The following is a 21451-nucleotide window of genomic DNA, read 5'->3' on the forward strand; positions in this document are numbered from 1 at the left end:
AATACATTATAACGTTAAATTGCAATTCAATTGAACTTTAAGTTTTTTGTTCATTTAAGACTAGTTCTTGACTGTAGCTCTGCAGAGGCGATAAGGTTTATTAGGGATAAATATTTTTCCAGGGTAAAAGTAGCATATAGCACTCAAAAATAGTGAAGCAAAATTATTATTATTAAATATTGTAATAGCGTGATGTTATATGGCCTTCCTCGATAAAGTGACTACCCAACACAAATATAATTTTTCAATTCAAACCAGTAGTTTCTAAGATTAGCGCGTTTAAACAAACAAACTCTTCAGCTTTACATAGACCTATAGTATAGACACACAATAAACAGTTACACATGATATTTTAATACAATTTACTAATAGTATCTGACATTGCGTACTATCTTTATAGGTGAATTAATTTTTTGTTTATTACCCATAGTATTAACATTAATTTTAACAGATCAACATGCAGTGTTCAATTCAATGTATTATAAACTTATACGTAATAATAATGATTGAAATACTAAAATATAATAATTATAAAATAAAAAGACAAGATTAAAAGTATTCTGACAATGTGGATAAATTTATAAATAAATTTGAGTATAAAATTTATAGATATATGTATAGGAATAAATTGTTTAATTACTTATCAATAGTTTATAAATAAAATAAAGCGGCAGTGGTCTATTTGGTACCAACTACCAAGTGTTTGAAGTTATTTTTTCTTATAGATTTTCCAATTTAATTTACCATTTGTCTACGTTGTCATTCATATTATCTTCTTATTATTATAGGTAGATACCTTTATTATACATAAAGATGAACCATGATTTTATTTTAATGAAGAAAAAGTAGTCAAAAAAAAAGCATGTATTTATAAAAGAGTAAATTTTACTCAAATTATTTTCACTGCATTGTCTGCAAAGTACACAATTTCAAACTTATTTACACAAATCAAAATAAATACGTGATCATCATCATCAGCCCATTGCAGTCCACTGCTGGACATAGGCCTCTTCCAAGGTACTCAACTCGGTCTGTTGCTTTATACATCCAGTCGCTGCCGGCTCTCTTGTAAATATGTATTCCAGTATATTATATTGACATTAAGGCAACATTATAGGTCTGAGATTATAGGGTACATTTAATAAATTGTTTATGGCTTTTACCAATAATGTTAATGCGTTCATTGATAATTTCTCTAACGTATTCTTGTGTTTAATTACAATACAACAAGTTCAATTTTTAAGCATTGACAAACAAAAAAATACCTTTGGCATTTATAATAGAAGTCGTTTTTTTTCCTGAACCGCTTTCAAGATATTCCATTTACCTTATTAAATATGCGCAGAGCTCTTGATGTGGTGATGGGCCGACGAAGCATAAGTGACTTAATGTATGCAACCCTTATCAATAAGTGGAATTTCGCCAGAATATGTTAAATGATCCATTCGGGTCATACATTACATATTCGAATTGAATTTACGTCAAAGCGATTCCGGTAGCCAAACTTTATAATTAAAGGTAAAGGATTTACTAGAAAACTAGCTCAATATTAGAATTGTTTATGAGTTATTGGAATACTTATTCAATGCGTGTTATATTTTCTGGTTATAATAAAATTAAATGCAATCATTTTTGGAATGCGAAAAACGATACAAAAATAGTAAAATGTACATTTAACTAATAAAATTAAATAACTTTTTCAAATCAAAAACTTAAAGAGCAGAACTATTTTTCAAATAAATACATAATTATACATTCTTGTATTCGAAAATGTTAAAGTTTAAAATATTTCAAAATTTTAACTCTTTTTAAAAGTTTTGGAATTTATTTATGTTTTAGAAGGCGAACAAAAATGTATTTCTACCTTCTTAAGACTAATCCTTATACATAAACATCCAGGGATTCTGTTCAACGACCATGTCTCAAACGGACTCATTCAAATCATTCCGAAAGCTTTTAACAAATGCCCCAAACATAAATTATTACAGACCTTGCGATTTTCAACCTTATTTGAATAACACCGCATTATAATGGAGAAAAAAGTATATGTAAATGTGTTGTATCTTATTTTCATTATTGCCTTTGTTAGCATTATTATGTAAATTATAGAGAGTACTACAGATATAACTAAAATGCAGGTATTTTTAAATATTAGCATTGTACCTTTTACTTTAACTGTTTGAGAACTATTAAATAGCATTTCCTGGACTCGGTATTACAAGATCCTATGTTAATTTTGGCTTAGGTCGCAAAAATGAGATTAAAAACGTTCATGTTGGTAAAAATGAAAATAATTCGTGGTTCTCCCTTTATTTATCTGTCGCGGTTATTGGATATTTAAAACTGAGGATCATTCTGCTGTTGGTAGGATATATTTTGTATCCGCCCGGATAGCGACCAACGTATACAAGATTTTAAAACCCGCCATAGTGGCTCACGTAAGTGTGTCGCGTTCCAGGATCAGCCTGTGTCAAGTGTCAAGGGGTAATCATCTCTCGTCAGTCGACATTCTAATCGACTCCAATCCACTTACCACCAGGTGCAGTGGAGTAAATTTGCCGTGGCCATATACGAAAAAAATCTAAAAATTCGATATATGTAATTCAATTTGCATATAGAATTATAATAGTGAGCCAGCGATTTGTAGAAAAAAACATCGGTCATAATATCGACTCTACATTTACATAAGACATAACGATCGTAGTCTTATCGATCTTTTAATTCCATCTAATCTAAAATTAATTTCGATATATTCGCATCGATAGGACTTTACGTTCGTTGTATTATGCTATGTTTACCGTCTCCGATCCTGCAGTGTATCTAAGCCTTATTCCTCGTCGCGTCTCGAGATCATTTTTGATTTTTGAGATTTAGGAGTACTGAACTCTCGTCGTTAATATGTACTTAGTTTAGAAGAGTTAAAAAGAGGCCAAAATTAACTATAAAAAATTGACTGATTTATTCCTTGTAACGAATCCATTTAAAGATTTTTAGAAGTCATATCATTGCATTAATCCTCATATTATATCGACTCGCATATTACTAAATCATGCCTTTTAGTTTTTCATATCTGGGAAGATCTGTGAAACGGCTAAACCGGTTGTGATAGGACTATTTTTGGCAGGCAGCAAATTAATCTCTAATAATCGGATTAATATCAAACCGATATTAAATCGCGTTAAAAACTCTTTGGGCCTGCGGCACGGTATATAGTAAATTGCCTTACATTGTTATATTCATTGATTTTGAATATTATTTTAATGAAAACAATGTCGACAATAGTTTGACAGTAAAATTCCTCTGCGCTGTGATCCGCCATATAACCGCCGGCACATAGTCAAGCGAATGAGCGAGCAAAATATGTATCTATATTAAAAAATATTTTGATGTCATCAAAAGTGAGTAGGCACGGGTAAAAGTGGACGTACGGAGCGACATATTCTTGAAATAACGACCAAGCTCCTTAAATAAAGATAAAAAAAATATATATGTATATGACACATAAGACATCAAAGACGGTTCACTATTATTGTACGTCCCTTCTATAAGATGGTATCGAAACGTAAGCTCTTAGAGCGCTTTTAGAGACGAAATAAAATCATAAGAACAAAACGACATTAGATATTCGGCTTCAAAGAAAAGTCATGCGTTAAGTATTTTACTAGAATTTTCCATTTTTTCTCTGATCAGCCGTACGTTAATCATATTTTGTTTTGACGTTATTGGTTTACTACAGTATTTCACATTCGATTCCCGTAGGGATTAATGATTTAATCTAGTCTAGTTTTGTAATATCTGATCTAATAAACAATATTTTATCATGTTTAATTTTTTTATATTATCCATGATCTAACAAAAAATGTTAATCTAAGTTATTTTTTTTTGTACTGTCGATTTTTGGCGTTGTAATATCTGAAATTTTTCCGATTACATTATAGCCATAATACTGTGCATAATAAGACTTAACGTCCCATGTCTCAGGATGACGCAGTGGAATACCAAACAATACTTTGTAACTCAAGGTGTTGGATGGTGTTTCCACTGTTTATGGGCGGTCATACCGCTTACCACGAGGCGAACGGCAAGGCCGCCCCGTCATTCAAAGCAATACAAAAAAAGATTATATTGTTGAGTTTTTTTATATAAAGAAAATTTCCAAAATAAATATTATAACTTGTCTGCTTAAATATTAAAAAAGTTGCTTCTGTGCTTCTTAAGCAAACTTGATCCCTGTTACGTTTTCATTATTGTGACGAAAACGCCCCCGCAAACTGTTTGAAAAATTGATAGACAATATCTAAGAAGGCAAAGGTCTTAGCAAACATAAAGTGTATATTTACATAACACAAATGTAAACAAATGTCGCGATCTAGCTTTACTCTAATTCATTTTTAGTTAAATAATATTGTTTATTCATTTATTCCCGCTAAATATAAGATTATTTTAGGCCTTTTGATTTAAACCTTTAATAAAACCTAGAGTGCGTCCAAAAATCTTTAATTGAGCAAAAAGAATTAAGTACAATTATTAGGGCACTTTACTTTATTAATTAAAATATATTTTCGAATGGCAGTACCATTTTTGTTTCATAACATAGAAACGATACTAAGTTTTTTTTATTATAACAATTTTCCATTACTAGAACGACAACGTGACCCCGCTGTACCTGATAGTAAGTGGAGTAGGGTGCAATAAAATGTCGTTTGACGAGAGAGGATTACCCCTCGACAGTCGTTACAATTATGCCGGCCTGTTAAATACAGATATAAACACGCTGATCCCGGACCTCGACATGCTTGCCATTATGGCGGGTTTTAATACCTTGTGTATAGTGGTTGCTATCCGGGTAGATATAAAGTATATCCTACCACCAGCAAAACAATTGATTGTTGGATTGCTCCATATGTAGAACACCTTTTATCTGCCACATAAAATCTAATCTCACAGCATTAGGGACCCTTTCGCATCTTTTCTATGAAATAGGGATATCGTGTAATGGAGTTATGGGGTACAAGGAATTCTTTTGTCGGAGCGGTTATTGTGGGGCATATCTTATATAAGGCTCGTACAAATATGTAGCCACATTTATACCTTGTAAAGATGCGGGTGTAATTTAATATCGAAACGCCTTATAAAGGCTTGAGTGACAATGAATATTCATGTAAGTATATAGAGTCAATCGTGGCTCAATATTTGGGATCATATTATCGTTATTTTTTTCTTTTAAACTTTCAATGTAATTTTATTCGCTGCATGATATAGATTCAATATAGTTTTTAAGTTTTGTAGTGTATTAATAAAATAATAGGGTATCGGACGCATTTTTGTTCTTTATTATTATCAAATATTTACGTTATATAAATTATAACACAGAAAGAATTATTTAAATCCGGTAAAAAATCAACAAGTTATAAGTCTTTCAATTTCGATAGAAGGGGTAAGTAACAAGAAACAGAAAAGAGGCGCAATACCCACGTGTGACGTCATCGGGCATTACGACGTGTGCGAAAGAAAGAGAAGAAGCAATATTCCCACTTCGCTCCCACTTCGGCACATAGTAATATTTGAGATATGAATTACTGGCTCATTTTTTAACCAATTTTAATGCAGTTTTCGCAGAAGGGTTTCTTTTTCGTATTATTAACCATTACATATAGAATAATGTACAAAACACAGGACGGTCCCCTATTGTCGTCAACTCTTCGTGGAATGTTACGTGTTTTCTTATTGAGAGCTCTGGTATAATAGAAATTATTAGTCTCAGGACAAGCGAAATACATTGATATACGTGAACATAAAATTAATATTTTTCAACAAACAAAATTCCAGAATAATCTCCAGATAAACGATACAAAAACTAGCCTAATATTTATTCATCACAACTTAAACGCAAAATGCACCAACCCAAAAAACCGCTAACTAAAATCAAATATAACAAGAACGTTACGAAGGACCAAAGCAAGGACTCTCCTATTTGTAACATAGTCCATTGAATACTCAGGGAGGCGTAAAGATATTTCTATGGAAATATTCATAGCCAATACTCATATCCACATGGGTAAACATGTCCGAAAAACCCGGTTCGTATTAGGGCGAACGATTCGTCTAACAATTCGTCCCGGCTGCTGCGGCAGTGAAGTAAAACGGCATGCCGTTCGAAAGGGTACATGATTAATAAATTGTTACTCATATTAATGTATTTTGAAGGTATATTTATCGTGAAAGATGTATTTTTGGACTTATATTTAAATCATGCGAGAAAAATCATTTCCTATATTTCTCTGTATTACTTTTTTGTTTGTTTAAACCAATATAAAGAGGGTAAATTCGTTTTTGGTACTATCTTGGAAAAAGATGTAGTTTCTTGACTTATGTTTAAATCACGGGAGATTCATTTCCTATATTTCTTTGAATCCATTCCTCTCTTGTTTGTTTAGACCAATATAAATAAAAGGTAAATTCTTTATTAATTTTTACATAGGACCTAATCTTTGGAACTACTTAAGCTCAATTATAGTTAGGGACCCATTTCCGTCTATTAAGGTATATCCGCCTTTTAGCAATTACATGCGTTCTAATTGAAGGACAGCTTTCATAGCCGTGTAGGTAAAAGAGTAAAAAAATTCCTATTTATCTATACGCCTTTCGAAACTGTCCTATAATTAGAACGCCCGCAAATGCAAAAAGACGGATGTTCCCGTGTAGAGGAATAGGGCGTCCTGAATATACAATAAATAGAAACCGATTTTTTTTATAAATAACCAAAAAGTATCAAGTTTTAAACAGAACTTCAAAAACATCTCTGCCAAGAACTTCTTAAATCTAAATGGCCTAAAGAAGCTGGGTAAAACATACCTATATGCTGCATATCCCTCCACGTCAGATCTCGGTTGGCTTGCAGAGCTAAAGCACAGATGCCTGCAGCGAGGGGTGCCGATGCTGAAGTACCGGTGTGGGAGGCTGTGCACGAATGATGCAGGTCTGTGGTCACCACCTAGAATAATGTTAGAAGTTACTGGAATATTCTAGTCTTTGGTATAGATAAGGTAGTTGGGACGATCTTTATGTGGCTGATGATAAGTGAATTAATTGGTACCAGTATTTTTTTAATCACAGTTATTTTTTATTTTAATGTTCATAATATGTACCTATCTACTATTTCTTAATTATATGTTCGAAAAATAGTTTAAAATTTATTTGCGAAAAAAAAAAATCTTATACATAACATAGTTTAATTTGAATTAAACGTAATCTATTATTACATAAATAATTTGTAATAACAAAATAGTATTTGTAATAAATAAAAACCGTCTCTCATTAAAAACTCGAATAAATTGTGCCAGTATCACCAGTTTAAAAACATTGTATTCGTAACAATGCGATAACTACGAAATTCAGAGAAGAAAGTCCATGAATTATAACCGTGTCGCCGAATGGAGTCACGTTTAAAATTGCACCGAAAATTCCACGGAATTTAATGCGTAGGTGACACGACGTAGCTGTGAGATGAGAAATGTTTGCAGTTATTTACTTTGTTATATACGGTGTACGTGAATATTTTCATTGCACCTTATTTTGCATAAATGTACGACTATTCTTGTTTGAATAACGTTTTTGCTAAGATATTGATCTTGAAATTTATTCACGTTATGATTTAAAATAATGATGATGAGGTTATAACATCAGATTGTTTACATTTTTTTTTCAATTTGAACGATTAATCCCTATAGTTTGAAAAAAACGAAAAAAAAGAAAACTACATAACTACAAACGTAACAAACAATTCTGTTGCCTATTTCGTCTCTTACCTTGATCTAGTATAACAAAATCCACGGATACCACCCCGGTCTATCCTTAAACACGAACACACGTAATCCGTAACCAACCTACGCGCCCCCATTATATTCATCAGATAGTTTCTGATCATTCGCTAGCCCGAACGAAAGTTTGGACCCTAAAGTTTCTGTAACTTTGATTGAGAACCTTTTTGTCGTGGAAAACCCCATCCAACTATTACCTTTAGCAAATAAACCAACCTTTAATTTATATTCAAATGACATAATTTTATTTACCCAAATCCGGAGTTAAAAGGCAAATGGTGGGAACGGTATAAACCTCGCAATGAACCTTACTATTAAAGTGGAAACGAGTGTGGGTGTTGGAGGGTAAAATAAACATCCTCAGAAAAATTGGCATACTGAAAAGTTTATTATAATTAACCGTCTCATTATAAAAGGGGTTTAATTTGAATGAGTTACCGTAGACCATAATGAAACTGGTAATTATGCTGTCATAAATAAAACGAATGAAACTTATAATTAAATTTAATTTGAATTTTTCTATTTTATTTAAGAATTTGTAAACAACATTTGCTTAATAAATTTCTTTGAATTGAATGATTAACTGGCAGACAGAACACTGCTTAAACCTGTGATTCTAGAAACATTCAAATTTCCTTTTAATTTATTAATACAACATAATGGTGGGAGGATTTTCCAGAATTATCTCTTAAGGGCTCACATAGCTCTTAATAAGAATTCGTTAATAGGATTTTTAGCACCTATCTCAACAATTCTCTTGTCCATATTCAAATAAAAATATGTCAGGAGCCAATATATAATATATATACGTCCACGAAAAAGTGACTCCACTACACATGATGATAAGTGGAGTGGGGTCCAATAATATGTCGACTGACGGAAGAAGATTACGTCTCAGCAGTCGACACAATTATGCCGGCCTGATGGACTCGGATATACACAAACTCATCCAAAACGCGACACCCTTACGTTGGTCACTATAGCGGACTGTAACACCTTGTGTACGGCGGTCGCTATCCGGGCGGATAAAAATATATCCACCAGTAACAATATATTGACGTACCTGTTTTTCATTAATAGCCCCGCTGCTATATGTAGCTGCTAGAGTGGAGCTGCACATTTCTGAATACCACGGCACTTCACCGCGCTCCGTCGCTGAAGATATCGATAAGGTCCATATTGAGTTGGTGTAGCCATCGCAGTTACAGTTGTCGTGCTCTCTGCCGCCGTTTCCTGATGCCCAAACGAATATCGACCCTTTTCCGTTGCGACCCTGTGAAAGAAAAAAACATTATGTAAAATATCGTTGGATCCATTTAAGAAACTAAAAACGAAAATTTTAAAGATAAACGTCATAGTTCATAACATATTGTCTTTACTTTGGTCGTTTACATTTTTTTATAATTTGAATATTGTGTCATTAATTTCATAATAAATGCTACTAAAATTATCTTTTCCGTATAAGTATAGATCAATTTAATTTGCAACACTACTAAATAGATAATTTAATAAAGAATATTTTTTTAGTTTAAAATTTTTGGAAAGACCTAAAATGGTTATTTTTAAGAAATTATTCAAAAATCATTGCGTAATCCCACTGTAACTCGAGCACCGAAAATGTATGGAACGCATGCTCAAGGCCGTTTGCTTGGAGAAGTGTCTTAAGTCTCCTACTCGTATTATAATCCAAACTTAATAAATACCTTAACTGAAATACGTAAATCCAGACAGATTTTCATAACGTATGTTTTAATATTCATTTGTTATCCAACGCCTAATTATTTCCAAAATCTCACGTGCATTTGTAATTTTCGCTAGAAACAAGAGATAACGACTTCGTATTAAATCATTTGCATATTGTGTTAATAAGGTTAATGAAATAGAATAAGTATTGAGATACTCTACTTTAACGCAATCACGCTTTTATCCCCGAAGGGGCAGGTAGAGGTGCATTCGAGGCACCTAGTTGCGTCATGTGTATTCCGTTCTATAATGTGATAGCGACGGGACTATCGTTATTTCGGGTACTAATTCCAGGGGCTCCGGGATTTTAATGAGCAGAAAAACCCAATATCAATTTGCCCGACTGCGAATTTGACCCAGGGATTTCAGAGCAGTGTCGTATGGCGCGCGCAATACACCTGCGCCACCAACGCAGTCTTGATAACTTTAATATATTACGAATTATATAAGTCCATAGCGAACGTTATCGAAATCTGACTGAAATTGACAACATTATAACAAAATAATTATTTTATACTATGCTAATGTAAATAATGGCATGTAAACAATTCAATAATTTGTGTGCGGTTTGATTGTTAGAATGTTTGTGATTGTGATTTGGTTTAACATTGGTATCTAAATAAACATATCATAATCAATTTATCATGGAGTAAACTGATATTATTATTTTAAGATAAGGTTAGGAGGACATATTCTGTCTACGCGGGCAAAACCACCTTTTTGTAATTACGGGCGATCCAATCAATGGATACCATTGATATCCAGGTTAAGGGTCGAAAATCCCTATTTACTTATACAGCTATCAAATCTGTCCATTAGAACGCCCGTAATTACAAGAAGACAGATTAGCCCTCGTAGATGGAATAGAGCTCCCTAACCTTATTTTTACGTAAACGCAGTCGAGAGCAAAGCTAGGACCTATTCCATAAATGCAAACTTATCTAAACACGTAAGCGTCAAGTGGTCCGGATAACATGCTCTACATTATAATATTATGACAGCGTGTCAAGAATCGTCTAGATTACATGTTCTGAAGTAGCACTTACCCACATATTAGAGCGGTGCTGTGTTGACCTACTGCGTTCCCTATTTTACATATGAAAACTGTATGCACATATGTTGGTACTTCGATCATATATCTATATATATAAAACCTAATCCCAATTTCCCTTGGTCACGCCATCACGCGTGAACGGCTGGACCGATTTCACTATATTTTTTTTGGTTGTGTTTGTTATTGTCAGAAGGATCTTATGAAAGAAAAAATTTAAGAAAATTGCACGGAAAATTAGAAAATTTGAGGAAACTTAACGAAAATATTAATTTTATATATAACTGTCAATTGTTTGAAATAACTATCAGCGATTTAAGACGGGACCACGTCTGTCGGGTCAACTAGTTCTTTATGATTTGCAGTGGTCGAAGGTGAAATTTTCCGAAAAGTAGCCCAATTTTTAGGTACTAATATGCATAAATGCGGTCCGCAAATCGTTCGAATATAAGATCTATATAAAGGGAAGCTGGCAGGAATTATATGGACACTTTGCCACTGACGGTGTGTACTACATAAACTTATGTTATTGAGGTTGAGTTGAAGATGAGGATATATTGACGATTACTTTGTTAAGTGAGTTCACAAGGATTAATTGCTAAGAATAGTTAAATTTAAGTAATCGACCTAAGTAAGTCACCTGAGGTGCCTCATTGAAAATTAGCGCTGTGGTATCTAACTGGTACTGCAGCAAGAAGCTGAATGAGGGTTCCCATTGTTGGCATAATAGGTATAATTATTTTTTCTAGTTCATGTTTTTGTTCTCGTTTTGTTATTTTCTATAATAATAATAATAATAATATCAGCCCTGTATTATATACTTGCCCACTGCTGAGCATGGGCCTCCTCTACTACTGAGAGGGATTAGGCCTTAGTCCACCACGCTGGCCTAGTGCGGATTGGTAGACTGCACACACCTTCGAAATTCCTATAGAGAACTTCTCAGATGTGCAGGTTTCCTCACGATGTTTTCCTTCGCCGTTAAAGCTAACGATAAATTCACAAAGAATACACACATGATTTTTAGAAAAGTCAGAGGTGTGTGCTCTTGGGATTTGAACATGCGGACATTCGTCTCGGCAGTCCGTTCCACACCCAACTAGGCTATCGCCGCTTTTTTGTGTTACTATGTGCACGTTATACTGTTTGTGTGCAATAATAATTCTTTCTTTCTAATGTTTATTGCACGATTGTGTACTGATGCGAGTGTATTGATATAATGAAAATGACATAGCCGCGTAAAATGTTTATTCGCCCGTGCAACTAAACGGAGAGGTACAATGTGCGGTTTGTATAGCATAAACCGTCCGTATATTATATGCTTTCCACTTCATTCTATTTCTAGTTTCATGTACACTCGAGTATTGTGGGTATTACGATAATACGAGAACAATTTCGAGGAACAAAATGGCTGAATATATTAACATATAAATGATTAAAATTAAAAACCATAATAATGATAAACTGCCATCAATATTAGTTCAGTTCTTTCGATGTGGGCTGTGACAATGACAAGCTTGAAGGTCATCCCTATATCCCTGCGGAGATAGGTAAACCACCACAGGGAAATAGGGAAGACCTTCATGCATATGGCATATGCATCTAATGGACAACGTAAAGGGGTCCCTCCCGAGGCAATTCTTGTGCGCTCGGTCTTCACACCGAATGCACGCCCATGCACGGAGGAACACTATGCCGCGAGTCTAGGCAAATAGTTTAATGTTTATACCTCTTGGTTGCCAAATACACATAGAGGCCTATAAGGGATCGCGAACATCTCCCCTCCCTCTCCCTTCCAACCATCCTAACAAAGCTCCTCCTCCTTTCTCTTCTCTTCCTTCCTTTTATCCTCTCCCTTCTTCCTCCCGGGCCCCGTGACCGAATAGCTGCGGGTTGCCAGCGTACCGTCCGCTGGCACCCTCAGTGATAGCGGTAGGGCCCACCAAATATTTATTGGGACTGCCGTGGTTGCTAAGCCGGGGGATCGCTTGTACACCGTTAGCAGGGTGATAACGGCGGTAGTAACAAAAAAAAACCTAATAGGGGACAGTCTAGCCTTTTCTTTCAGGTACAAATATATGGAATTAAGCAAATCTGATGTTTTTTACTTTGTAAATCTGTTATTGATCTCTTCTCTCTCTTACAAGATCAATAACGTTACCTCTGGGATGCTGCAAATATCATGTGCGCTGTTTCCTGACAATAAAACCTGGTGCTTTGCCAGCGTTCCTTAATTAAGAGGCTTTGAAGCTACCGGGTTAGTTGGCTTAAGCCCAAAGATATTGGGCATTAGTCGGAAACCTAGCTTCTTTGTAAGCTCGGGAACGTTCTGGTGTTGACAAAGCATTCCTTTGTATTTACTTTTTAAAATAAATTGTGGTTTTTTAATGCTCAGACTCTTGACTTATCCTTTTTATACAGCCAAATCAAACCGCTTGCCTGGCGGAAAGTACAGAACATTTCTAATGCCAATTCCAATTGGAATATAATAGTGCTTGCACAATAAATAACTGCTTGACTGTATCCCTAGTATGGCACGTCTTGATACGTTCATGGGCGATGATATCCATTTATTTTGTATTTTAAACAATTAATTGTACATCTAAGGCATTAAAGAAAATATTCCTTATTAATGGATGATTAAGGCACGTCAGCAAAGGTGAAGACGAGTATGTGGTTTCATTTAGTAACGCAATATCAAAAGAACCCTGAATACAATAGAGACTAAACCTACACAAGACGCAAAGGCGGTCTTATATTTTACTATCAGAAGATCCTTTACTCGTCTGCTTTTATAGACTATAAAACTGTTTGGCACTAGAAATAACATCACGAGTATTTACCCAGACCAAAATAACATCTATCACATCTTAATATAGCAATGCAATTCGCATAATTACTTTCGTCTCAACAGTCTTACACAATCGCGTCAGTGTTTGTTTTCAGTTTGTGTATACGTCTAGACTGATGTTTTCAATTCAGACCAGAGCCTCATTTTTAAGTGGTGTGATTAATTAGTTTGGATTAAAATCCATTTATTTTATAATAAATTATTATTGAGTATATGCTCCCGACCCGTGGGTTTTTTTAATTAATTTTTTTACTGGATTGTTTTGAACCACCTTTGTTTCGGCTGTCCGATCCACTCCGAACTACTAGGCTATCATGGCTATTATTGGATAAAAATGCTATGGGTCTAGCATCATATTGATTCCTTTTTCCAATATCATTATTCACTAGTTTATAGTACTGGTATTGCATATTTTAAAACACGCGACTCATTAAGCTGGTATATTAGTATTTAAATGATTCATGAATTTTAATATAGTTGATCTGGTTATTAGAATGTGTGGACATAAATCTCTCTTCAAGTATTTAAATTTGTTAATGTCGCAGTTCGATAATATTAAATATTGAAGCTATTTGTTATATTTGAATTGGATCTTTTGGGTTAATATATATGTGTTCATTACTATTATGTGATTATAAAATGCCTTGAAATATTATAATAAAATAATTAATAGGTCTATATTACATTAATTTCACGTTCAATTGTATATATAAGAGCTACGTGTTATTAATGCATTTAATATTTTATGTAATGAAAATTATTAAATAAAAGAACGTATAACTTTAAAGGTTCAAAGCTGTTGGACGCCTAATAATAAAGGAAAATTTAAAACACACCAAAATACAATTAAATAAATCGAATAATTTACTCTAGTTAATATGAATAATTAATACGAACTGAAAATATCTTTTTACGCGACAATTTCAGTGTAAAGTAAATGTTCACTGCTAATACACATTAGGCAGAATTAAATACTTATAATATTTATTTAAATCTCGAAAGATTTTAGTTGAGTTTGTAGTACATAAAACCAAGTTTTATCATAATCATTTAATAAACACGTAGGCGGTAAGTTAATTGTTATGGACAGAAAGAATTTCGACCATAATAAACTGCTATATCTATACTTATATTAAGTAGGTTTTATATTTTTTAATTATATTAGTTTTTTTTGTTAATATGTTGTCAACTAACTTCTGTCGTTGTGTACCTACTTACCTACCTACTTTAGTCTCTACACCTTAAGGTTGACTGGTAGAAAATGCCTTCGGCATTAAATCCGCCTTTATACTCTTTGTATATAAAGTGTAATAAAATAAAACCTTAAATCAGGATGCAAAAAAAAATATCCGCCTTCAACTCTAAAACATCAATGAACAAGTCTACCGAAGCCCCATATATGGAACAAAAGCAAAAACCTAAATAACATCGGCCAGCGAGTTTCATCGTCATTTCGCAAGATAACTAATTGGTTTACGTTCAATTGTTAACCTAACAATCATGAAGGTCGTTAGCCAAGCGCAGACGTGCACAATTTTAGCCGATGTGTAATGATTTGATCAATATCATTCATCCGAGGGTGCCTACGGTTATTACCATTAATTCCGATGTGCCGATGTTGCCTACTTGCTGCTGCAGACTATTTGCATTTTCGATTTCTAATAGGTTGAGAATAGCTAATAAGTTATTGAGGTATACAATTTCAAACATCACTATGCGAGGCACAGTCGTTTCAAAACATCTGTGTTGGTTAAAATTATAGGAAAAGCTAACGATTATACAGACGGTTTGAATCAAGCTGCACTTGGTAACTCGCAAATTATAATTTCAAATTTCGAATTACCATTTTCGAAATTGTTTTTATCACTCCATTTTCATTTTTTTATTTTCGTGATCGTTTTGTTTTTCGTTTTTATTTGGGCTCCACTAAGAGCTACTACGCACTGTCGAGTGGTCGCCAGCGACTCTGTCGTTCGGCGACCAAAACGAACGCCGAGTAGTCGGGGCGACCAGCGACTAAGTGCGTATACACCAGGTAAAATAAACTACTAGCTTTTGCTCGAAGCTTAGCCTGTATAAAGGGGTTTTCCGAAATAAAAGCCCATATAAATTTTCCTGGGATAGAAATTAGGCTATAACCTTCCCAGAATCCTAAACTATCTCCATAGTAAATGTCATAAATATCCTTTTAGTAGATTTTGAGAAAATCGATAACATATAGACAGACAGAAAAGGGAACTTTGTTTTATAATATGTATAGATAGATAGATAAAAAGTTATAGTCGCCGTCTAGCTAGTTGCCGGCGACTAATCGAAAGTGCGCAATAACTCTTATTGAACATAACTGAAAATATATTGTGAACATATTTTAGTGAACGCAAAAGTTAAAGCTATGGCCTGGCAGTGTTAATAGGAATACCGTACCAACGCCTAGAAATATGCGTCGCTGGCGACAAACTAAGAATATCAATCATGTACCCTTCTCAAGCCAAGGGGTTCTGGAGCGACTGAAGAATGCTAAGCGGCCATCTGTTCATTTTGGTGCCAAGGTTTTATCTTGAACATGGTATATAAATACCTAATCATGTATTCCGTATTAGAAACGACAATAACCCTTTTTTATACCGACTGATGATACTGTGTCTCAGAAGCACTAATTTTTATTTACAACGTATTTAATTAAACACAAAATAAAGGCTAGGAAATATACTACTCACAAGTAAACTGACTTAAGACAAATTATATTAAAAAAAACTTGTACCCCATGCGTTATCCGATACTTTAGATCGCAATTTTTTTTGTTCTTACAATGGAGAGAAAATGCAACATCACGTAAAAATAATTTCGTTACATGCTTACAAGTTTTTGGGAAATAAAAACATAATATTTTTTTAAAATCCCAGATATTTCTTTCCCGCATTTCTACCGTTTATCGATATAATAGGTATTATAAACATTCTGCAAGACAACCGCGTAGAGTACTTCCATTTGAATACAAATTGTTATAGTATTGTTCTTGAAATTGCATGTTTATAAACAACTATATAGTTTAATGTCATTCTTCTAATAACCTTTTGTGTATTCTTTTGTTTGCTACATTAAGGGTCTGTTTCAGAAATTTTAAATACTGTTTATTTGACAGTTACCTATTAATATAGATAATATTCGTTTTATTACCATTTATTTGGGAGCATAGAGTGTGACTTGTATTTAGTCGGCTTAGACATTTATTTAGAGAGTAGAATTCACTCAATAGTTGTGAAACAGGCGCTAATATTTAAATTAATGTTCTCTTATATAGTAGCTACTAGCTATTCAAATCCATCCTTCCCTGCAAAAGCCATACAAAAAAAATATTCTTAAATAAAAAAACACTATTTCAAAACATTTATTTTTTTAATAAACGACACATACTTTGACAAGTTAATACTTTGAAAGGATTAACAGTGCTTTTACCAAAGGGACGGGTCAAAGTTCAGTTCCCAGATGAGATACATGTTTAAGGATTGATATTTATGGTCTTTAGCTGTGTGTTGTCTCTATTATAAAAAACGCATTAAAATGTCATAATAATAATTTATATAATAACACACACACAATATTATCACCGTTTTTCCGGGAGGAGTAGGCAGAGGTGCAACCAAGGTGCCCACTTTGTGTGTTCCGTCACATGTGAAAACGGTGAGCCAATCGCCATATCGAGAAACAAACTCCGAGCTAATATTGAATAGGAACTCAAATATCCCTTTGTCCGACCCGTGATTCGAACCCAGGACTTCCGACCAGTATCGTACAACACGCGTAATACTAGACGCCACTGAGACAATAATTTATATTAACTCCACATTTCTAAACTTACGGTTATGAAAAGACAGCATGACCTTTTCATTGCATTGTTTGAAACACCTACTCTTAACAGTATAATCATTTAAAAAGCTCAGAGACATGTTTATTTATAAAAGCTCGGAGCGCGTATCCTGTTTCAATTTAAACAGACAGTATAAAAACACCACGACAGAGGGGGCGGTTCAAAATTGTTTTGTTACAACAATCCTTAATGATATATTTTCAAGGTTGGATAGTTGATACATTCAATCCCTTTAAACGAATTCTGTTCATTTGTTTTGTTAATCAAATGTCGTGTATCATAGTGTGATGCTCTGAAAATGCACAAAATTTAAATGTATTTAATTGGTATAATGTATCTATTTATTCTTATAGAAATTATAATAAAACGACCTAACTACAACTAATTTAGAAGCATTTTCAAAAGATTCTATAAACATCACATAAATTATTACAGATAGTAGATTTTGACTTATCAATATTTGTATTGGATTTAACGTCATCATTGTCATATCGTTTAAAGCAGTCCGCACATAATATGGCAGACAAGAGACTTAAATATAAACTCACCTATACTTCGGAGAGCAATTGTAATTCTTAGTTTTTGAGAATGACATTCACATACATGGACCGTTAATCCCAAAAATCTCTCAAACGAGACCACTCACACTAAATGAACTAAAAAGGCAAACAATGTATGTAAATTTGTAACTATGCGAATACTTGAACATATAAAATGGGAAATGGGGGGAAAATAATTGCATCATTACTGAAATTGCTTTGTCCGAGACTGCGAGGGTATACGCCCTTGCCTAACTCGCCGACAACAATGTACTCAAAAAATAGTAACTTTGCCACCTTTTTTATGTCGGATGTGTGTGTTTAAATATTCTGATATACAGATAATTTTATTTACTATTGTGTTATGTCATATTTAGTATTATTAATTATCTATATATATGAAAATGAATCCCTATATCCCTCGGTCACGCCATCACGCGTGAACGGCTGGACCGATTTCACTGTTTTTTTTGTTGTGTTTGTTATTGTCAGGAAAATGTTCTTATGAAAGAAATTCCGCGGAAAATTAGACAATTTAAGAAAGCTTAACGAAAATATTAATTTTATATCACTGTCAATTGTTTGAAATAACTGTCAGCGATTGACAGAATGCGCGCTGCAAATTCATAGTTAAGACGGGACAACGTCTGTCGGGTCAACTAGTGTTTTTATAAATATGTATTGTCTGATATCTTTTAATTGAACCTTGCTTGCAAACACGATAAAATTCGAATCAAACTTAGGCAGTTCAGATAAAAATGCGAACAGAATTTCCGTGAGACAATCGATAAACTAACGGGCAAAGTTATATTCCAAAAAGAAACTATGCCGAATAATCGCAAACTTGTCCAACACGTTGAATTTCATTAAAGCTATGATTGTAGTTGGAGCGGAAATTTTACGAGTAGTTCTCACTTAGTGAACAATTTTTAAGTGCACTTTAAAATAATTAATTAAAACAGTGGCACTCCACTGTCCCCCGCTGCAGGCTGTCTGCGTCCCCGTGAGTTCAAACCCTAAATTAAAGAGCTAACTTTTTATTTTCAGTAAAAATGATATGAATGCTTAGAATTGTATGTGTTGTTGAAACCGCATTAGAAGTTTTTATATTTTTTGTTGAAATATTTGGTTCTCAATTTTATTGCTACTATAATTGTTGTGTTGGTGTGTGTACTGTAAATAGATTTAATGTTTTGTTTATATTAAAAATAGTATACGTCTCATAATATAATAGATCCACGAGTAATGAATTTTCAGTGCATACAAATAAAAACGAATTTTGAGTATTCAAAATGTAAGGGCAGAGAATGGATTTTAAGAAATTCTGTTTTAAAAGTCTATATCCGATAAAAGACTATTTTTATCTCTTTTCGAAGTCCGTTTTTGTTCGAAGTCATTCTTCGGCATCTTTTTGTTAGTTTCTTTATTTCGATTTAAAAAGGTTTCGTTCATTAAATGTCGAATTTTTACGTGAAATACATAAAGGTTACTTTAAATAATGAAGTTTTATCCAAAATGTGGAATAGCATCTCGAGTTCTCTTTTAACTTATTATGTCTGTCGTCTATTTGAGCAAAATCTAATCACATTTATATCACACACAATATGTATTACCATATATCGTATATTCTTGAAAATAACACTTTACTATTAATTACTAGAATCGTAGTTGTTAAAAAAAAAGTGTAAGTTTTGAACAAAATAAATAGCGATATAAATAATTTTAATTTTACACGTCCCAATGCGCACTACTACATGACACTTTCAGTCAGAAATACACTCGTAAACTACAAAGTGATAAAAAAATCTGAAATTAAAACCAGAATATTTGGTGAAAACATTCATTATTTATGGACGATTTTCGGCACAATGTTAGGAGAAAATCTATTATCACAATATCAAAATTACCAATATATTAGTAGCTATTTTTAGTATGTTGCTACGTCTGCAGCAATAATGTTTCTTACTCTCTTCTTTTATAGTAAATATATCTAATAATAGACCAGTATCAAAATTGTACTTAGCCTCTAGAGCTTTCAGCACAGAATAACAAGAATATGTAACACCTATGTATTTAGTTTGAAGTGCTCTCAGAGGCATAGAGCAGTTCGCGGTATTAACCACATTCAGTGTAGATCTTAATTTAGGGAATACATTGTTAACTCTGTCAATTCTAAGCACTATTATTACCTATTATAGTATTTTTCCCATAAGGGTGAAATTCAAAAATTAATAAATCGTGTAGTGGTAGGCGATAACCACAGCACATACCCCCACATAATATAAATAAAATCAGCTCCGCATGCATTAAAATGTTACCGGGATAAAGTCCGCTTGCTGTATAAAAAGTAGTCTATTAATTCAGGAATCCAGCTCTATGTTAAACATTTCGCGAATCGAAGGTCGATTTTCAGATGTTAATCCCAAATTTTATATCCTCTATATTAGTACAGAATTTAATCCATATTGAAACTCAGCAATAGTGATGGTCAGGTCATATGATGCGTGATAAAATGGACAAGTGGAGCAATACATATATGTCTATATAATGCAGATTATTCACTAGTAATTTAAACAATTTTTCGCTTGGCTTAATAGCCCGCATTAAATAGCTTTACCCTATTCTCATGGAAGTAATACTATAATAATTATAATGCAGATATATAATACGAACCTTAGTAACTCCTTCAATGAACGCTCTAGTAGCCAATTCACCAGGGCCGTCCACAGTTTTTCCATCATCATCGGGGCCCCATGATGCACTGTATATATCCACGTGCTGAGGGTTTAAACTCAACGATCTTGCTTCCACAGCGTCCGTGACGTCACCGTCCAACATACGAACTCCTGTAAAAATGTGTGTTTTAAAAATGAGGCATAGAAATTAGAGACCAATTATGACCGAATATTTTAAACCTAACTGAGAATTAGAATATTATTAAAAAAAAATCAAAATTTTATGATTCATGTTTAAAATATTTTAACAAGAAAGACTGAGAGGATAGTATAGTTATATTGTAAAAAAATGTATTGCTTATTTATATAGCAGTAAACACAGCTATCAATTCTGTATTTTATAAATTTAAAACGTGTCACCATAATATAACAACATTTTATTTTATCCATACACGCAAACATAAAATAAATATACTTCGAATTGCATCGAAATATTTATTTTGGAATCCCAAAAACATTTTTATGTTATAGCTAGTTTTTTAATTAAAAATAAAAATAATAAGAGGAATTGCTTTTTACATTTTTTATAAAAGTCCGTGATCGAAACATGCTCAGAATCGAGTGATGTCGTTTTTATCGAAAATGATTGCTAATAAATCAAATGCATAAAACTTTATCGGAGGAATGTTAGTAGGATTGTGATTTTATTTGTATTTATAAAGTTGATATGAGGTATTTCGCAGAAGCTGTTACCGAGACACGAAATACTACTTTCAAACTGACAGCTTCATCTTCAAGATGAAGTTGTCAGATAGCAAACCCTCATATGATGATGACTATTCGTTAGTGGGAACCAAACTAGACAGATAATCTCTCTGACTTTGATAATTATTGCATTTTGCTA

General features: G+C 33.3%; 1 protein-coding gene across 13 annotated transcripts in view; it reads right to left on the bottom strand.

Annotated features, from left to right (window-relative positions):
* LOC115446596 (furin-like protease 1) overlaps window positions 1-21451 on the bottom strand; it is a 203414-nt gene that overhangs the window by 14342 nt on the left and 167621 nt on the right. For all 13 annotated transcript variants that reach the window (XM_030173390.2, XM_030173350.2, XM_030173325.2 and 10 more), the window contains exons 7-9: window positions 20546-20718; window positions 8884-9093; window positions 6856-6994 (exon numbers count right to left, since the gene is read on the bottom strand). In XM_030173390.2, coding sequence (XP_030029250.2) covers window positions 6856-6994; window positions 8884-9093; window positions 20546-20718 — 522 coding nt within the window. The remainder of the gene's footprint in view (window positions 1-6855; window positions 6995-8883; window positions 9094-20545; window positions 20719-21451) is intronic.

The sequence above is a fragment of the Manduca sexta genome, chromosome 8, assembly GCF_014839805.1.
Source record: "Manduca sexta isolate Smith_Timp_Sample1 chromosome 8, JHU_Msex_v1.0, whole genome shotgun sequence".
NCBI classification, from domain to species: domain Eukaryota; kingdom Metazoa; phylum Arthropoda; class Insecta; order Lepidoptera; family Sphingidae; genus Manduca; species Manduca sexta.